This window comes from Panthera onca, chromosome C1 (genome assembly GCF_046562875.1).
Source record: "Panthera onca isolate mPanOnc1 chromosome C1, mPanOnc1 haplotype 2, whole genome shotgun sequence".
In the NCBI taxonomy this organism is placed as follows: Eukaryota; Metazoa; Chordata; class Mammalia; order Carnivora; family Felidae; genus Panthera; species Panthera onca.
This window is the reverse complement of record NC_138346.1, coordinates 15,672,129-15,693,124: the sequence shown is the minus strand read 5'-3', so window position 1 is coordinate 15,693,124 and position 20,996 is coordinate 15,672,129. Positions and strand designations below refer to the sequence as shown.

At 41.6% G+C, this 20,996-nt stretch overlaps 1 protein-coding gene across 1 annotated transcript in view; it reads right to left on the bottom strand.

Moving 5' to 3' along the window:
* FARSB (phenylalanyl-tRNA synthetase subunit beta) overlaps nt 1–19,304 on the bottom strand; it is a 72,072-nt gene extending 52,768 nt beyond the window's left edge. Inside the window, exons 1-7 of the mRNA XM_078450844.2 lie at nt 18,997–19,304; nt 12,929–12,984; nt 9,650–9,804; nt 7,336–7,405; nt 6,610–6,725; nt 2,109–2,259; nt 1,223–1,331 (exon numbers count right to left, since the gene is read on the bottom strand). Coding sequence (XP_078306970.1) covers nt 1,223–1,331; nt 2,109–2,259; nt 6,610–6,725; nt 7,336–7,405; nt 9,650–9,804; nt 12,929–12,984; nt 18,997–19,054 — 715 coding nt within the window. The 5' untranslated portion in view covers nt 19,055–19,304. The remainder of the gene's footprint in view (nt 1–1,222; nt 1,332–2,108; nt 2,260–6,609; nt 6,726–7,335; nt 7,406–9,649; nt 9,805–12,928; nt 12,985–18,996) is intronic.
* Nucleotides 19,305–20,996: the final 1,692 nt, after the last annotated feature.

Below are 20,996 nucleotides of genomic sequence, written 5' to 3'. Positions count from 1 at the left end.
TAGAAGTTTTAACTATAAAATAGCAGGTTACTGATGAATGGATAAAGAAATTGTGGTTTATATACACAATGGAGTACTATGTGGCAATGAGAAAGAATGAAATTTGGCCCTTTGTAGCAACGTGGATGGAACTGGAGAGTGTTATGCTAAGTGAAATAAGCCATACAGAGAAAGACAGATACCATATGGTTTCACTCTTATGTGGATCCTGAGAAACTTAACAGAAACCCATGGGGGAGGGGAAGGAAAAAAAAAAAAAAAAGAGGTTAGAGTGGGAGAGAGCCAAAGCATAAGAGACTCTTAAAAACTGAGAACAAACTGAGGGTTGACGGGGGGTGGGAGGGAGGGGAGGGTGGGTGATGGGTATTGAGGAGGGCACCTTTTGGGATGAGCACTGGGTGTTGTATGGAAACCAATTTGACAACAAACTTCATATATTGGGGGGGGGGAAAAAAGAAAAAAAAACAGCAGGTTAGACAGAATTTGAGCTTAACCAAGCAAATCACAGGCTAAAACCAAAATATCAACACCCTCTGGAAGAACAGGACAGAATCCAGAGACTGGCACCAGTAAGTACCTATGTACCGATATTTACACATTTAAACGTTATATACTGGGGGACCCTGGGGGGGCTCAGTCAGTTGAGTGTCTGACTTCAGCTCATGTCAGGACCTCGCAGTTCCTGGGTTTGAGCCCTGAGTGGGGCTCCACACTGACAGCCTGCTGGCAATTCTCTCTCTCTCCCTCTCTCTGCCCCTCCTCCACTCATGCTCCATCTGTCTCTCTCTCTCAAAAATAAATTAACGCTAAAAAAAAAAATAAAATTAAAGGGGTGCCTGGGTGGCTCAGTTGATTGAGCATCCGACTTCTGCTCAGGTCATGGTCTCACGGTACATGAGTTTGAACCCGGCACTGGGCTCACTGCTGTCCGTGCATAGCCCGCTTCAGATCCTCTGTCTGTCTGTCTCTCTGCCCTTCTCATGCTATCAAAAAATAAACGTTAAAAAAATTTTGTTTTGTTATATAAAAACACCAGTAAAATGTTTATTAAATAAAAACCATTACAATAAAATCTACAAAATTCTGAGATTCCAGATGAAGATTTGATTTGATTCAGCCAAGTCTAAAGTTCAATTCTACAGAAATATTGAAGGCTAAAACAGAAAAAAACCCAAAAAACAGAAAACAAACAAAAAACCCTGAGGCTCAAGAAACAACTCACCATTGATGATAGGAGGCATTGAAAGGACGACACCGTTGCTATCATAGATAACTGGGAACAGGGGTTTATTTTCAATGATATGTAAGTAATGTTTAAGGTGGTTGTCAGTCTGAAAAAAAGGAAGCCAAATTGTGAATTAGTTTACACACCTATCTAGCACAGAAAAATAATAAAACGGTCCCAAATGAGAGAAAGTTCTAGATTTGATGTGCTAATATAAATAGCTCAATAGCCTCGCATACCTCCTCTCCAACAGAAGAGAGATGAGAACATAGCCTGGTCATTTTTCAAGACTAAAAACAGATTTGCAAGCCTGAATGGTCTCAAGCAAAACACAAACCATCACAAAACTACCTCAACAGGAAGGAAATCACTGGCCAATCAGGCCAAGGATAAGAGCTGCTTTTTCTGAATGATACCTACTACTTTTATTTTTCGAATGCCATTTAAAGTGACTACTAAATGATTTTAACCGCTGGAACCTAAAATGCTAAACAGTAGGAGGTAGATACATTGTAATATTGTTTCTCACAAAAAACTAGCTTAATCTTACTCTTCATATTCTCATGAGGTTTAATTATACCTGGACAGGAATATCACAATGTGGCATATTCCACTGCATTGGTTCTCAATTCTAGCTGTAGATTAAAATCACCAAGAGGTTAAAAAAAGTCACAAAAATATGCCCAGGCCACACTCTAGATCAAAGGAATCAGTAGCTTGTGGATGGAGCTAAGACACAGTTTTTTAAAAGGACTCATTTAAAATAATTTTTTAAAATAAAAATTAAAAGTAGTCATTTACATCTCCCTATTCCAAGACCAGACATTAAAGGAATTTTCTTGATTTATGGAGAGCTAATGCATAAGATAAAAAAAAAATCTACCTTGTATATGTTCATCAATTCACAGGCTGTATAGTCCTTGGTCTTATTTAGAGGCTTGAATTTGATATCTGAAGGTCGCTTTGCAGTGTAAGTAAAAGGGCCTGACAAAGTGTCCAAATCATGGGTACCAATAGCAACCAAGGCTCTTTTCCTAAATGTCGAGAGAAAAGAGGGAGAGGACAGACAAAACAAGTTCTAATAGTCCAAAGCAGATATTCGGGAGCTAACAGACGTTTTAACAAAACGATTTTTGACACTTCCCTAAAATAGCCTGTTATTACAAGGCAAATTTAGAAGAGAATAATGAACAAATTCTCACAGCCATCCAAAGTAATGAGAAATTCTAAAGCTACTTAAAACACATTATTTCAGGAGCCAGAATAGACTCCTTGCTGCAGTGCTCTCCTAAGTACTGTGTTAACTAGGACATTAGTAAACACTCCCTTTTTCTTTTAACTCCTCTTTGGGTCTTCAAGTGAACAAATGTTTTATTAGAATAAACTACCAAACTGCCGTGTTTTTTGGTTTTTCTATATTTTCTTTAATTTTCTGTCACAAAGCTGTATGACTTCAATAAGGGAAAAAATTAAAGAACTGTGAATTACATTTAAAATTTAATGTGCAAGGGAAGTTCAGAAGGTATTAATCTCATTTGTTCTGCAGTTTATGTGCAAAGGATTTAAGGAAATTTTAGGAATTTATAGCAAGTTAAGATTAGGAGAGAAAGAAATAGAAACAGGAATATAAAACAGAGCCAGGAACAATATTAATACTAATTTAGAATCTAAAGGCCTACAGTCTTAGCACACAGTGTCACAAATTTAGCTCTAAGCTTTCTGAAAGACAATTCAAAAAGAAACTTGGTCAGAATGTATGCCATTCTTAAGACTTCTTAAAATTAGTTTTAGAGGGAAATACAAATATATTTCAGTATTCATGTATAAGTGCATATACACACCAGATAAAATGCATTGGCAATCAAGGATTTTATGAAGGTCCACATTACCTGACCTGTGAAATAGTTTTCAAAAGTTGTAAGAAATAAATCTTGGTCACCCTTCAAGACAGGTAACAAGAAATTTAAGAAATAAAACTGTTAACAAGCACAAAGGAGTGTTACTTTACTCTGAGTTATGTGCTTCCGGAAGGTAGTAACTCCAGAAATATCATGGGTTGTAATACACAGTTCCATAAGTTTAGATACATTAACTCAAAGCCATGTGTAAGAAGGTCCATGTGTGTGTGTGTTTTTAAGATAGTAATGATTCCTTAATCCTAAGAGTATCCCACAAAAGGTCACTAAATTTTGATTTCAAACCCATCACAAAAAAATAAATTCCATATGAATCAAAGAGCTATGCATTTGGAAAAACAAGAGATAAACACACATACACTCACAGAAGGAACTACAAAAATTATTCAAAAGAAAATACAGGACAATGTGTAAAACTGGAGTAGGACACCCCTTAAGACACAAAATATATCCCAGATATATGAAAATATGCAAACTAAAAAGAAGTTAGAAATCAAGATTTCCCTATCATACTGGCAAAAATTGTAAAGTCTTGCCCTGAAAAAGCAGGGGAGAGCTGAAAGAACAGAGTGGGAAATTCAGTGGTTGCCAACTGCAGAGGTCTCGCCTAGCTAAGTGTTTTGAATCTAAGTACTCAAAAGTCTTTGCTGGCAAGACAAAATCACTCCTCAGAGAAAATGAAGAACCTTACCCATAACATAACATTCGATGTGCAATCAAAAGAGAGGGAAATGGGACTCCTACTCTAGACAAAAAACCAGTGTGTAAAAACCAATGCTAAGATGACCCAGACTGTCAAATCACCATGCAAATTTTAAAGCTCCTACCATAAAAAATGTTCAAGAATTATGGGGAAAATATACACATAAGGAACAGAAAAGGAAATAACAGCAAAAAAAATTTAAAAAAAAAAGAAAGAAACACTTAAGAAGAAGCCAAGAGGGGGCACCTGGGTGGCTCAGTGGGTTGAGCATCTGACTTTGGCTCGGATCATGATCCCATGGTCAGTGAGTTAGAGCCCCACTTAGGGCTCTGCTGTCAGCTTGGAGCCTAGGGCCTGCTTTGGATTCTGTCTCCCTCTCTCTCCGTGCCTCCCCTGCTTGTACACTGTTTCTCTCTCAAAAATAAAAAAAAAAAAAAGTTTGTTTTTGTTTAAGAAACCAAATGGATTCTAGAGATGAAAAAGGTAAAAATTCACTGGACACTTCCGGCCAAGACGGAATAACAGACTAGATTTACACTCTTGCCTGAAACCACAAAAGGGGCAAAATACAGGAAACTGTTTCATGGGTGGCCCTGGACATGAGGCAGTGAAGGCAATCCCTGACAGACAGCAAATCAATGAAGGGAGCCCCACGACTGCCCGGCTTACTGCCTCGAGGGGTTTCCACGCTGTAAGGCAGGGAAGGGGGACAGGGTTGGAGATCAGCAGACTCCTGAGTTGAAGAGACGTAACGGGGAGTCTGGGGAGACCAAGACTGCTGGAGTTGACCGGAAACAGTACTGAAGTGGACAGCGCTATCAGAATCCTGCACATCTGCAGAGGAACCTGCTCAAGGGTTCCGCTGAGTACTGATCAGCGCACACACGTGAGGAAGTTACTCGAGGACAGAGAAAGAACTATCGGAAGAACAGTGTCCGTGCAGACTGAAAACCTGTTTCCTGTGGGAAGGGATCAAGTAGACAGAAAGGTCTTGCCTCCGGATTAGCAGTTTGCCCTACACAGAACCTAATCAAAGAGGGGAAAAGTCAATAAAACCAAAAGCTGGGTTTTTTAGATCAATACGATCGATCCTCCAGCCACAGTGATCAAGGGAACAGACAGGAATGAAAAGGTGATATCACTACAGACATTAAGAGGGGCACCTGGGAGGCTCAGGCGGTTAAGCTACTCTGGATTTCCCCTCAGGTCATGATCTCATTATTTGTGAGATCAGCCCCGCCTCAGATCAAGCCCCATCTTGGCTTGGTCTGTTCTCTCTCCCCCGTCTGCCCCTCCTCCACACACACTCTCTCTCTCTAAGAAAACATCGTGAACCACTTTATGCCAATACATTTGATAATGTAAATGAAATGAGTGTATTTCTTGAAAAAAAGTTTCCAAAGCCCATGCAGGAGGTTAATTAAGATTTACTGACAGGTAAGGACACTGGCACACCAGAGTATCAGGATGTAGTTTGTTTCTCCCGGTAGAAAAAGCTCATGATTCCCAGAAATACCGTATAAACAGAGGTTAAAGCTGAATTAAGTGAGGAAATGCCTTCCAATTTAGTTAAAAATAGATTCTTCAAATAAAGTATGTCCAGAACATACAATCGGGCTCAACCACTTACTAGCTATACCTATGCTGGTCAGAAATCTCTTGTTTTGTTCATTTGAGATATTTAAATTCTTATTGCTTTGCTTAATAATGACGTTAACAAGCTAACACAGACTATTTTTACAGCAGAACTGGGAATATTTAGAAACTGAAAAAGTTTCTTTTACCACATAAACAAAGATGTTTCTGGAAATAGAGACCTACGGATGTTTTATTTTTAACACATTTCATCCCAGAAGAAAACATCCAGGGTCCCCTCCACCCCTTCCCCATCGCTTACACAAAAGCCTCTTCTAGTCTCCAGTTTACCAAACTGCAATTAGCGCAATTAATAAATTCTTCTATTTTTACTCAAGACCGTCTCTAACTGTTAATCATAGCTTTTGATCAGCATGAGATATGCTGATACATTTCAGGACCAATACAAAAAAACCTTGCTATGTTAGCTAAAGCTTGATTTTATCCGTAAGCATATCATTTACTTCCATTAGGATTTTTAAATGATGAAGTTAGTTCAGACTCCCACTGTTACCCTCCTTGACCTTTAGGAGTTCAGGAATTATACAGGTTTGAAGATCACTGCGCTAAAGGAGCATATGGGAAATGATGAATAGTAATGTCCAATAAGTAAGAAAATTCAGTTACTTAAAAGTCTCAAGTTTCATCTGTCAAATGTATAATTATACTCAAGAAGAGACATCAAGCCAAAATTTTTCCACTTTAAAATGACAGGTCATACTTCAAATTACCACCATTTAACATTTAGTAGTATGATGCACTACTAAGAATTTGAACCAAACGACAATAACACAAACATAAAAACCAAGGAAATCTCTAGGACTAGATATTTCTTCTCCATATAGTTTTCCCAATAGAGCTCTTGTTTCTCCATCTATGCGCTGTTTATAAGCAGTAACAAATAGCTGTCTGGTAAAATTTAAACTGATTGCAATTTAGCTAAGCAAATTTAAACTTGTTACTCTCACAGATTAATTTAGAAACGCTTTGAAAAAATCTGCAGAAGAAGAAAGGAAGGAGGGAGGGAAGGGGGGTAGAGAGAGAGAGAGAGAGAGAGAAAAGGGTAAAAAGGAAAAAGAGGGGGGAAGGGACAGAGGAAGGTAAGGAGGACAGAAGATGCAACGACAAACCTGCAAATGTTCTGATGTAGTTTCTCCTGAAGTTCAATGAAGCTGTCGTATCGATCTTTAGTGAACTTGATATTCCGGAGAACCGCAGCCACAGCATAAGGGCGTATTCTTGCTGTCTGCAGTGCATCAGGCCGTTAGATAGAGTCCAGACTAGGGCCTTTCTTTGTAATAACGTCTTGTAAAACAAAGTTATCTGCACTCTTGATAGTATCACAAATTTGCAAACACGTATAACATGTATATTCATATATTCATTCAATCCGAGATAGAGTGGTGACAAGAGACAAAGTCGTCATTCTCATGGAATTTACATGTCAGCAAAATTTCTGAAAATTTACTAAATAACTGAGAAAAAACTAGTGTTTTTAAGTAGTTTTCTCATAGTTGATGTTTTTACCAAGGTGATGTCCCCTCAAAGTTTCTGTAAATTTTATTAATGTATCACAACTTAAACAATTATATCTCAAAGTACTTTAAATAAACACATGGGTGTTATTTTCCAAAATTATTGAGGAAAACTGATGCTTTGCTGTTACTGACAAATGAAAGGGAACAGACTGACAGTTTTTAAGAGCTAGAGGCTAAATATACGTCCATTTTTAGCAAATGATCAAAGAAAATTATATTTGGCAGAGGGTCAGCTTTGTTTCATTTTCCTCCCCACCTTATAAATATATACACCAAGGAAATTTTTTAAGAAGGAAAATAAGAATTTATCTTTATTACCTCCTCTGTGATGATCAATTTCTGGATTTCTCCATTAGGTGTTACCCGTTTATACACTGGAGCCTTTATCCTAAAAGGCAATTAAAACAAACTTGCCCATTTTTCACCAAACCATTTCATCAGCTGTAGTCTGTGTAAAAGTATATAAAATGAATAGATCTAGGACAACTGGCTGAAGTTAAAGAAAATCAAATTTAGGCTGAATAGCAAAACAAAAAGCAAACTTTCTAACATTTAAAGTGGTCCAAAAATGGTATAGGATGCCCTAGATATAGGGGAGCCCTACTAATGCAGGATCAGCAGAGGCTAGAAAACACTAAGCAGCCATGGGGGGGGTGGGGAAGGGGGGCATTTACATCAGCTGAAGGACTAGATTCAATAACCTTTAAGCTTTATTCCAACCATGAGATTCTGAACCTCTAGGAAAAATAGGGTTTATTAAAAACACAGATTGCTGGGGCCCCTGGGTGGCTCAGTCAGTTAACCGTCTGACTTGGGCTCAGGTCGTGATCTCACAGTCCGTGAGTCTGAGCCCCGTATCAGGCTGTCTGCTGTCAGCACCTCTCCCACTTCGGATCCTCTGTTTACCTCTCTGACCCTCCTCCACACATTCTCTCTCTCAAAAATAAACAAACATTGAAAAAAAAAAAATGTTTAAAAAAAAAATTGCCTGGGGAGCCTAGGTGGCTCTGTCGGTTGAGCATCCAACTCTGGGTTTCAGCTCAGGTCATGATCTCATGGTTCATGAGTTCAAGCCCCACATCAGGCTCCACACTGACAGCAGGGAGCCTGCGTGGAGTTCGTTCTCTCTCTCTCTCTCTCTCTCTCTCTCTCTACCCCTTCCCCGCTTGTGCTCACTTGCACACACTATAGCTCTGCCAAAATAAACAAACTTTAAAAAAAAATACAGATTGCCTGGTTCCATCTGGATGTACTGAATCAGGATATTCAAGGAAAGGCCTGGTAAATGGTATATTTTGAAGGCACAGTCCAGGTAATTCTTATAAGAGATTGGGGACTACTGTTTTAATCAGTACTTCTCAAACCTTAATGCGCTTATAGTCAAGTGGGGAATTTGTTAAACCACAGAGTGATTCAACAGGTCTTGAGGACAGGCTGAGATTCTGCAGTTCTAACAACTCTCAGGTGAGAGAGAGTACGCTGGTCCACAGACCACACTCTGAGCAGCAAGTCACTCTCCTAATTTTGTCTGATCATAAGTATCACATGAGGTGCCTGCTAAGAGTAGAAAATTCTAATCAAGCAGATTTGGAAAATGCACTCTAAGGGATCATCCCTGATCCTAAAATAAGAGGATCTGTCATGCAGAGAGAATGAATGGAGTCACCCTCCAAATTTTAACCATCTAAACCAAATGCCTCATCATCACCCTTTCACCCACACCCATCAGTCATCTGAAACCTCACAGTTGTAGAATCTAGCCCACTGGCCAGAGGCTCTTATTCTTTTGCAGCTAACCAAATAATACATACGTAATCAAAACCAAAAATAATTATTTTTGATAGCTGTTACTGTTTCACCTCTTTTTCACTTTATATATTCATTACTTTCTGTATTCATTACATGAGTAGTTGGAAGGGGACTTAAAAATATCCATTCTGGGGCGCCTGGGTGACTCGGTTGGTTGAGCGTCCGACTTTGGCTCAGGTCGTGATCTCACGGTCTGTGAGTTCGAGCCCTGCGTCGGGCTCTGTGCTGACAGCTCAGAGCCTGGAGCCTGTTTCAGATTCTGTGTCTCCCTCTCTCTCTCTGCCCCTCCCCTCTTCATGCTCTGTCTCTCTCTCTCAGAAATAAAGAAACGTTAAAAAAAAAAAATTAAAAAAAAAAATCCATTCTAAACTAGGAGACTAAAATCAGAGAGGCCAATTAACTTGCCCACGGTCAGACAGCCATCACAAGACTTTCAGTTTTCCAGTTAGGAAGCTCCACTCCTGAGTCTTCTTAGAGTTCTCAAGCAAACAGCGTATCAAGGTTTGACACCTCTACTTTCCTCCCAACATCTACTTAACTGGATTACTGAGGAAATTCACATGAACCCACTAAAAATTTTAAGAAACCATAAAATCATTAACCACTCCAGTTTTAAATATGTTCCCACAATAAAAGGCTAGGACTCAATATGCAAATTTTCAGATGGCTATAATCTGCATGAATCTTACTCTCCAAGCCTCTCTCTATGCAGCCCCAATGCTGTGTACCTGTCCTGCAAGTCTTTTTCTGAAGACTTAAGGTTGCTGATAATGCAGGCAAAAGAAACCTAACTTAGCAAAGTATTTACTAAATATTTTCTTACCTTTCTTTGAAGACTTGAAGTCCTCGAACCAATCCTTCCAAACAAAGAAGATCATATCTATTGGCAGGGACATCAATTTTGTAAAGAACAACATCAGAGGCTCCCTCCGCCTTTTCATTACCTTGTTCCTTACTTATGATTTCTTTCTCAGAAGTCTAAAACAAGCCCCAAAAAATAAAGTGAAATAAATGTTAACTCTTCTGAAAAAGTAGTAATCAGTGCTATAAAGTAGTAACGACATTTATACATGTTCTTTTCGGCAGTAAAATGTGTTTATTATATTTGCAACAAAAATTAAAGTATTAAGTGTTACAATCACAGCACCAGAAAATACTCCAATTTTTGCTGAGTTCTGACATCTAGCATCCTCAGTCATTCCAGAACAGCACTAATTCATCTGAAGCAAGGGTCAGCAAACTATGGCCCACTGGCCATTATCATGCCTGCCACCTGTTTTTGTAAATAAAGTTTTAATGGAACATCACCAGGACCATCTGTTTACATCTCACCTATTGTGACTTACATACTGCAACAGCTGAGTTGTGACAGAGACTACACCACCTACAAGGCTACTATCTGGCCCTTTACAAAAAAAGTTTGCCCACCCTGGATTTAAAAGAAAATACACCATCACCAAGTACGGAGGGCAACAACAACGAAAAGTGCCAAAGAGGCAAAGTCAAGATGATTCACCAAGTAAAAGAAATAGGGCTTATAATGACTCTCAAAGCTAAATCCAGTAGGCACCCATGTGAATGAGAGTATTAAAAAAAAAAAACAAAAAAAAACAAAACAGGGGCACCTGGGTGGCTCAGTCGGTTGAGCGTCCGACCTTTGGCTCAGGTCATGATCTCACAGTTTGTGAGTTCGAGCCCCGCGTCGGGCTCTGTGCTGGCAGCTCAGAGCCTGGAACCTGCTTCAGAATCTGTGTCTCCCTCTCTCTCTGCCCCTCCCCTGCTCACGCTCTGTCTCTGTCTCAAAAATAAATAAAAATATTTTCAAAAAAATAAAATAAAAAATAAAACAAAAACAAAAAAGTATGAAGCGATGAGAAGCTGTGGTACAAATGAGAAGAGATTACAGACACAATGGGAAGCAATCTAATGACAGAAAAGGTATGGAGCAGCAAGAATAAGGCAACCAAGAGAGAGAAGAGAGAAGAAATACCACTAAAATAATTTTAATACAGTGGCCAAAAGCTTAGAATATCTCAAACGCCACATTACCGCAGATAATAACAGATTTAAATTTTTTTTAAGTTTATTTATTTTGAGAGAGCAAGTGGGAGAGGGGCAGAGAGAGAGAGAGAGAGATGGAGGGAGGGAGGGAGAGAGAGAGAGAGAGAGAGAGAGAGATGGAGGGAGAGAGAGAGAGAGAGAGAGAGATGGAGGGAGAGGGAGAGAGAGAGAGACAGAGAGAGAGAGAGAGAGAGACAGAGACAGAGAGAGAGAGACAGAGAGAGAGAGACAGAGAGAGAGAGAGAGAGAGAGAGAGACAGAGAGAGAGAGAGAGAGAGAGAGACAGAGAGAGAGAGACAGAGAGAGAGAGACAGAGAGAGAGAGAGAGAGAGAGACAGAGAGAGAGAATCCTAAGCAGGCTCCTCACAGATAGCATGGAGCCTGATGTGGGGCTTGAACTCACGAACCATGAGATCATGACCTGAGCTGAAATCAAGAGTCAGATGATTAACCGACTGAGCCACCCAGGTGCCCCAGTAACAGATATTCTTAAAGATAAACCTCTGTCAAGAAAGATAAGAATTACTATGGTGTACACCTGAAATAAGATACTGCATGTTAATTATACTTCAATTTAAAAAATAAACAGCAATTTCATTGACCCCCTTTGATCGAGCTCTATTTAAGTTCTAATTCTTCCTCCTCCCTCTGCCTCCTTTCATGTTGCGTCCTTATCTCCGCCATCATAGGAGATGTGGCATTTCAGAAAGGACCCTTATGAAAAAGGGGAGAAAATGTGGGAAGCAGAGAAATGAAGACCTCTGAATTACAGAAGAAAGGCCTACTCCCTTTGCAAAAAAGACACCAGCTTAAATCTTTCATTTCAGGATCTCAGATCATGCTAGGACTGTATGTGAAGACTGGGTCTGTGAGGGCTAATAAAAATCTTACTGAAATCAAAGACCACAGAAATTTCAGAGCTGGAAGGGGTCTACATCAATCGTATAGTCCAGCCCTTATTTCACACATGAGAAGAAGGCCAGGAGAAGCGATGTAATTTAATTGTCAGTGGTTACCCAGCTAGTGAATGTGGGAGCTTAACCTATTACTCAGATTCTCTGATATCCAGTCCAATGCTTAGATATCACACAGCCTCAAACATAAGCCAAGTGTAATTATCACAGCAATTTAACAGAAAAATCTCAGTCAACTTCAAGCATAGAGATGCTCATTAACAAAACAAAGGTTTCCTGTAACATCAGTTAAAGCAGCAGAAAAAACAAGGCAAATCAATTTACATCATGTCAGCCTAAAGATTTAGCCTCACAGTGTTGTAACACTGCAGAGATCAAGAAGATAAAAGGTGTAAGAAAAAATAACACTAATTACAAGAGAAATATTAAATCATTTTAGTTATAAATACAATGTCTATTACATGATCATGAGTAATATATTTTGCAAATGTTATCTAATTTTTAATATTTTAATATTATAGTAATATTTGATGTTTTTATTAATATTTTATTATACTAATTTAATAATTATTTAATAATTGAAAGACTAGGGATATGCTTCATAGTGATTTTTACAGGCAGCCCTTCAAAAAACAGAAGATCATTTTACAAGGCCAATGTATACAGTAACGAGTGAGGAATGAATTAACATTGGTTAAACAGGAAGAGAGGAAGGTACAGTAGGGCAGAGGAAGAGAAGTAGGGGGAACCACAGGCCAGTGAGACATAAACTCTGGCTAAAGTAACGTTTCCATCGCTCCCCAGGCCTCTTTCCATAATTTATAAAAAGGCACCACACTGCAAAGGAGCACACCCTCATTCTGGGGTTACTCGAGATGGTCTATCCGTCTCCCCAGCATTAGCCCAATAACTTCAGGTGACAACGTAACATGTAAACCCTCTCTGAGATTTTAAAGAAAGCAACAGACTCTCTTGGAACTGAAGCTTAGCCCCTTAACACCAAGAACACAGCAATCACCATAGCCCACGAATATTCCATGTTAGTCTAACCATAAGGTAACAAAATACAGTAGACCTCTGCAAAATGCGCTTATACACAAACTATTGAAAAAATATTCAATACATACAATTTCATCAAGTTCCAGACCAAATTCAAAGCACAGTTCATCAAATTCTTCGTCAGCTGGGAAAAAAAAGGAGATTGCTAATTTTAATTTGTTCAGCTTAAATGGGAGTAGTACATAAACTGCATTTTCTTTTAAAACTGCCTTACACCAAGCATATGAAATATCAGGCATCAGCACCATTTTAAAACCAAAAGAGACAAAAAAAAAATTAAAAACAAATGACTATTTAAGGGCTGATTCATTTAATATCAACTAGAGAATCAGGTTACCTGCACTGGGAAGTTTGGGTAGGGATCAAACGTAAAGTGGGCTCCGAAACACAGATCCAACACAGTAAGATAATGTCACATAAGTCCTATCCTTTAAAATCCTGAGGCCTTGCGGCCTGGCTGGCCGGGCCAGAGTTTGACTACTCCACTTCCTGGTTCTAAGAACTGGCACCTTATGTAAACTTCCTGACTCCTAGGCCTCATCCATAAAGTAGCATTTTACAGCCATTTATTTATAGCAGGAACTCTGGGAAAGTTTTCAACATTATTATGCAGGTAACAGACCTGCCACAGCACCCTAAAACGTACTAGGTCTGCAACAATTAACGGTTCTCTTCCTTAGTTACATTCTGCTTCCCTCCACTACCTCATACGGCATTTTGAGGGACTTTCTTGTTACCAAAAATTGAACACAAACCGTCATTACCAGTATATTCTAGTGAAAAGCCGGTCTGAAGATTCTGATCTTGACAATGCACTTCAGTTCAACATTTACAAGAACCTACTACATGGCAGGTGGCTACACCAGGTGCCAAGGCTACAAAAATAAAACAACTCCTACTACTTACTCCTCTATAAAGAAATCAGATGCGTAAACATAGTTTTAAGTGCAAGGTACGGAGGTGGCACGAAGAAGGCCGTTATCCACTTAAAGTCAGCTAAGGCTTCACAGAAAGGATGAGCTCATTAGGCAGAGACCGTGAGGAGTGGGACAAGACCATGGCAAATTTGGAAAAGTTCAGTATGGATGAAGCCTAAGGTTCCGGTCAGGAAGAAATTGGACGCAACAAGTAAAAGAACTCACAACATGCCAAGGGACTTGCTCTGTCCTGCCTGTAGGCGGTGGGGGTTACACGGAAGGATTCTGCGCTGGGCAAAAGCAGGATCAGATCTGCACTTTAAAGGATGGCAGCAAGGTGGTGGATGGATTGGAGCAGGGAGATTTCCCTAACAGTACAAGTGAGGCACAGTGAGGGCCTGACTAAAGGAGTGGCGGTGGGTATGAGGAAGGAAGAATGTGGGAAAGGTCAAAGAAGCAGGATCTGCACGGCTCAGTGACCGGATGGGAGGCGGGAGGTGAGAGCAGGAAGAGTCTAGGACCCCCAGGTCTCCCGTGTGGATACCGTTAACTGGGGCGAAGAACAACAGATGTCCCCAGTGATCTCTACCTCCTGGTACTCACGCCCTTGTGTAGACTGAGGTCTGAAGCAATCACATGAGTGATCCCGGGAGCATACTCTTCAGGCAGCCAAGCCTGGATGGAGACGACTGCAGGCCCAGCTGACATCCTGCCGGCAACCCGGTCAGAGACCCAGAGCTAGAACCCCCCAGCTAAGCCACTCCTCCGTCCCTCTCTCAGAAAACTGTGAAATAGGGAGATGGGCTAGACCGGTGATGGGTACTAAGGAAGACACTTGTGATGAGCACTGGGTGTTGTATGTTACGTGATGAATCACTATTGCACTGCGTGTTAACTAAAATTAAACACACACACGCACACAACATAACTGGGAAATAACCACCACTTGTTTTACAGTACTGCATCCTGGGGTAATTCGTTATGCAGCGATCGAGACTTCAGTCCCTGGAAGTGGAGTGATGCCAAAACAAAATGGGGAAAACGTGGGAATATGGCTTTGGAACCAGGAGGCAGGCTTTGAGGAAAGTGTAAATCAAAACCTCAAGTGCCTGTAACGAGAAGCCTCATAGTCTTTAATAGGATACAGGTGAGGATATGGAGGAGCCTGAGGCAGTGTTACTAGAAACTGGCAAAGGGGAATCCTTTTTATGTAAAGGCAAAACTTTAGCAATGCTATTACCCGGTTATGCACACTGTAGAAAATGTACCTACTCAACTAGGTGATGTAACTAAGATTCCCAACCAGTGCTGTAGGTGTCGCTTGGTTTTTTTTTCTTGCTGTTTATGAGAGAAGAGACAAAGTAAAGGCCATTAAAAAGGAGCCAGGACTTGACGGTTTTAAAAATTCAGTCTCCTAAGGTATAAAATGGTACTAAGATAAAGAAATGACTTCTGAGCAAACAGTAAATCCAGAGCATTGCCAGGAAAGCATGGTCCAAAGATGAAATCAAGGATATGACTGTAAACTCTTAAGACTCAAAAAGATCAAAGGTACTATTCATTCAGAAAAAAGGCATTATCAATTAAGGCTGTGCCTCACAAGTTCAGTCACACAACTGAGCTTAATCAAGGGCCCTGTATCAGTACAAATCCAAGGTACAAAACACCTTATTTCAGAAATTTGTGAGTGCCATGGCTTCTCACTAATGAAATGGAAACTAGCAAAACTCACTGAAGACCCACAAAGTTTTTAAAAGAAATATATAGGCAGAAACATTACAAGCTTGAGCTGAAAGGGACAGAGAGAGGACAAAATGAAGTCTCTGAACCACCAAAGGCTATTGGCAAGTAGTAGAGAGAACTAATCGGATGTAAGACACGTGCTTTCTTTCCCCCATAAAAATAAGAATCACTCAGAGAGCGCAGCCAAGAGCCCAGAGGGTAGGGCTGAAAGCCATGGAGAAGGATCCTAGGCCTTGAGACCTCATCAAGAGAGTCGAACACGTGCCAGTTCAATTTCAGAACGTGTCTCCCATGTTCCCCTTTGACGAGGAATGTGTATAGCGGTCCTCCTATGCCTCTCTCCCCGCTGGATGTTAGTTGTCGGCTGGGCAGATCATCTCTTTGGTCTCTGAGACCAAGAGAAACTATAGTCAAGCAGCTGTACTTAAGAAACTACACCTGAAGAGCCTCATCCACACCGGGCCGTGATTTAGAGGAGATTCTGGATTTTGCGATGGTGCTGTAATGCGATAACACTTCTGGAATCCTTGGGAAGGGGTGAGTAGGTTTTGTATGGGGGAGGAGCATGAATCACCGTGGGGGTAGGGGGCAGAGGGCAGACTGGCAGTCAGCCTCCAAAACTACCCGCCTCCTGGTATTCATACCCTGGTGTAGTTACCTTCCACACTGTGAAATGGTCTGTGTGACCTAAAGAATATGAGAAGGGATGGCATGTCACTTCTGACATGTGCTTCTATCACTCTGAACACTCAATTACCTGCTCTCTTGGGACCTCTTGCTCTGGGACAAACAAGCCACCATATTGCAAGCAGTCCTAGCGAGAGGCACTGAAGTCTCTGGCCAAACATGTGCAAAGAACAGAGGCCTGCCAACAACCACTTGAGTGAACTTGGAATTAGATTCTCCAACCCCAGTTAGGCCTGGAGAGAGGACTACAGACCTGGCACCCTTAGGACAACATAATGAGACATCCAGAGCCAGAACCACCCAACTGAGCCACTCCTCACTCCTGGACCCTCAGAAACCATAAAACACACGACCATCTTAAGCTGCTAATGTGGGGGGTAATTTATTATGCAGCAATAGAAAACAATTTGATCAGTAACCATTTAGTTTAGAACCGTTAAAACACTGCATCTTTCAATGCCTCATTATACAATTTGTTTTATTCCTATCCGCTGTATTTCACGTGCTTCGAAACAAGAACAAAATTGTGATTAATAATTCTAACAAAACAACACATCTAAGTGACTACCCCTTAGAGGTTTGTAGGACATATACAGGTGGCTCTGACAGTCCCGTCAGCAGTCACACCAAGGCAGAGCAGGAGCAGAACCGAACAGTGATAATAAATCAGTTAACAAGAAAATGTTAACTGTGGCAAAAGGAACACACCTGAGCAGAAAAGTGATAAAAAGGTAGACTAAGGAGATAAAACGGCCCCAGAGAAGGAAAAGGACCAGAACAAAAGCAGCTTGAGAAATCTCCTTGGTAAGCAAAGAGATGGTGAAGGCAGTGACAGGGAGAAACAATGGAATTTAGGACAAAAAGCAAACCTTGGAAGGACTGAAAAAAAATAGAATGTGCATACCAAAGACTGAATATCTGAGAATAAAAAGTGAGGAAGACTAACAAAAAAAAAGAGGGTAAGAAACAAGAGGGACCCATTCTAACTTGCAAACTAGATGCTTTGCTAAACATGCTTTTCCAACTTTGACCTCAACCCAATAAAGTTTCAAGAAAAAATACAGGAAATATAAACTGGTATTTCTAACCTGCCTTAAGTACACCTCAGTAACATCAACCTTCATGACTGAAATTTTAAGTTCATTTATTTTTAATTTATTTTCAGAGAGAGAGAGAGAGAGAGTGTTCGAGAGCACATGCATGCACAGGGGAGGGACAGGAGATGGGGGTAGAGAGAGAATCCCAAGCAGGCTCTCCGCTGTCAGCATGGAGCCCTTGATGCAAGGCTCGAACTCATGGCCTGCGAGGTCATAAACTGAGCCAAAATCAAGAGTCGGACACTCAACCGAGCCACCCTGGCACCCCTCTGAAATTTGAGTCATTAGCTGATGGATACTTATCGGGGGGGAGGTGAAATCAAGCTTGCCTGATCACTTTCAATAAGAAAAACATGGGAGGGGTCGCTAGAGAATCTATGAAATCAAATAGATGTAAATAGATGACAAATCTCACCATTTTAAAAACCTAGAGTATTTTTTACTTTCTCAGAAATGGATACTTGGGTGGTAACTGATCACAGATGTCTTAAATATTTGCCCCATACCATCGTGTATAATTCAGGCATATACCATTAGTAAGAACATGGTTTAGAAGAATGGGTTAAGAAATATAAATAAGCACATTGTAAAATAAAACAGTGTAGGGAATTAGAGCTGAATTCAGAAGTCAAAAAGTATTACCTCTATTTTCAGGGACTTACGGCAGAACCCGACAAAGAATAATACTTGAAGAATATGTGGTATCTAAAATTGCGACTTTAGAAACATTTTAAAAGCTATCTTCGTGGTAACATTCTAGGCAGCAGTACCTGTTACACCGACTAGGTCTCTCTTATACTGAACCTTAAAATCCAAGAATAGTTCTCACAAATCAGTTGCCACAGCCCTTATATAAGCTGATAACTATGGGGAGAGACAGCTATCATTTCAACCGCTACAACCATATGGCCGCTGATAATTTGCACTGTTTCCTCCCTTTTCTAAATGGGGATGTTTTCAGAACTAAAAAAGACACCCAAGTGTAGCATGAAGACTGAGCCCGCCGGGTAAAGACTCCTCGTCGTCATTCAGGTCTCAGGCGTTACTATCCTATCTAACGTTGTTCTTAGCACAGTATTTTTGTTTCCCCGATAGCCTTTAACATAATCCAGAATCAGTTCATTAGTGTGCTGGTTAATTATTGTCTGCCTCCGTCATCAGAACGTGAACGGGGGCCTTACGTGTCATGCGCACCGCTGTATTCCCAAAGCGCCAGGAACAGCGCCTGGCACCTAACAGGTGCTCAAAAAACATTAACAAAGTAAGATAGAATGCCACCACTTCCTGCTCAAGCTTCTACCCCCTAATGCCTCATAAATGTTGTTCCTACAGAGCTCTTCTTGTCGCGCTCAACTAGCTGCACTCGGGATGCAACCCAGAGCTTCATTCCTATTCTATCCCCTGACACGAAGCACGCAACAGATGCTCCATGTGAGACTGCTGAACGAATGACATGGCCAGCTTGGCACGTGCGAATGATGCAACACCAGCCCTGGCAAGGCGGGCTGGGAGAGGCTATTTCAGCCCAGCCCGGCCGCTTCGACCGCCAGACATCCCCGTCTCTACCCGGACCACCGAGGCCAAAACCTGCCGGGCAGCGTGAACGTTCTCACGAAGGCCTTTTGAAGGGGGGAGGGGGGGTCCCAGCCTCGGAGCAGAGGCACAAAGCCAGGCCACGGCGCCCGCACTTACTGTAGGTCCGACCCAGGGCTCGGAAGAGCAAATCCCGCTTCACGCTGACAGTCGGCATGGCGAGTCGGGATCTACTGCGCCTGCGCGGTGAACCGGCCGGGGCTCAGCGCGCGAGGCACGTAGGACCCGGCTCCCTCTTGTGCGGGCTCCCTTCAATATTGCCAGTCGGCTCCCAACAGCTTCTGCCTCGTTTTTCATCTGGAGGCACGTAAATTGCGACAGTTAAACTCCTTAAATACATATGCGTGGTATGAATAACGTGCAGGCTGAGAAAGGAGACAACATTGGCGACAACGTGCTACGATTTGATAGGCAGTAGAATAGGCAGATGGCAAAGGCCCTCACGCCTCCAACCCACTATGGGCGGAGGACGCCAAACTAGTGGGAGGGGCACAAGGGGAGGCACGTCGGGGGCGGGGCCTGGAGGTGGAGCATCCTCTCCCTGGGGAGGTGAGAAGTTGAGCGGGAGGGGTCTCTGACAGCCTACGGAGAAAAATGTGCAAATCTGAGCTGTGGGATCTGGAGAAACCGTCAGGCCGCAGTTTGGGCTTCAATCTTCGCGCTTACGTACAGTCTCCCTTGTACTCTAGGTTTGAGCCTTGCAGCAGCCCTTTAAGACACAGGGTCTTAGAGACATTTTTAGAAAAAGAGACAAACTGATGGTTAGGCAGTGCTGTCTGCTGGCGGATACTGTGCTCAGTCCTCCGCCATCAGTAGCGGATTTCCTCTTTCTGACACCCCTAAATGTAATAGGCTGAATAGAGGCCCCCAAAGATATCAGGTCCTAACTCTTGGCCCCTGTAAATGTCACCTCATCTGGAAAGTATTTGCAGATTAAGGATTTGGGGATGCAGAGATTATCCTGGATTATCAGAATGGGCCCTAAATGCAATCACATGCATCATTTGAAGAGGGAGGCACAAGGACATTTGACAGAAACAGCAGAGGGGCCGGCAGTATAACCGTGAGGGCAGAGATTGTGATGATGCAGCCACGAGTCAAGGAATGCCAGCAGCCATCAGAAACAATGATGGACTCTCCCTTACCTCTGGAGCAGGCCTGGAGGGTCTACACACACTTTGATTTTGGCCAAGTGAAACTGATTTTGGACTTCTGGCTTCCAACTGTGAGAGAATAAATTTGTTGTTTTAACCCACCAAGTTCATGGTTACTTGTTACAGGAAACTAATATACAAACATAGGCACCCATTATTCCCATTTTACAGATGGTGAGACTGAGGCACAAATGGAGTCACTCACCTCTCAAGGCAGAGCTGAGGCGTTTTCATGAGGGAGACCTGACTTTATCCTTTCTAGTATTTAGTGAGTGAGGCCTCCAAAGCCATTCAGGTGGGGGGCAGTAGGGAGTGGAACTTAGGCCTCTCTGACTACCATCAAGCAAGTTTTCACTGTATTAGTTTCCCTCCATGACTGCGGGCAATCCCTTCCCAGTGCCCAACATAACCGATTGGCAGAGGTCAATAGCAAACATCATGCCCAACAAAATCTTCTGCCAAATTGGTACTCAGCTCTCAATTAACAAATAAAGGACTTCATAAATTATTGCATGCTGACCTGCTCTCCTCTGGGAACCCCAAAGTGTTCTGTTGCCTCTGAACCTCACTTTCCTTATCTACGAAACAGGGATAATATACACCTTAGAGAATTATCCTAAGGATCAGAAATGCTCATAAATGATTAACATGCTTAAGTCCTAGGCCCTAGAAGTAAGGCAGCTGTCATTATCATCTATCCTAGTCAGTTTCCTGTTTGTCTCAAACCACCAGGGGAATTCTGTTCTCATCTCCCTGTATCCCCCAATGCGTCCATCCTGCTTTTTCATCCTTTGTACCTTTGCTAGGACTGAATGTTTAGAGGATTCTAACGGAAAAGAGAAAACTAGAACACCAGTGTTCATGACAGGTGCTCAGCTGACTGATAGGAAAGACACGTGGAAAACGAGAGTGTATATCACAAATTGTAGGGAGGTGCCTCTTTTG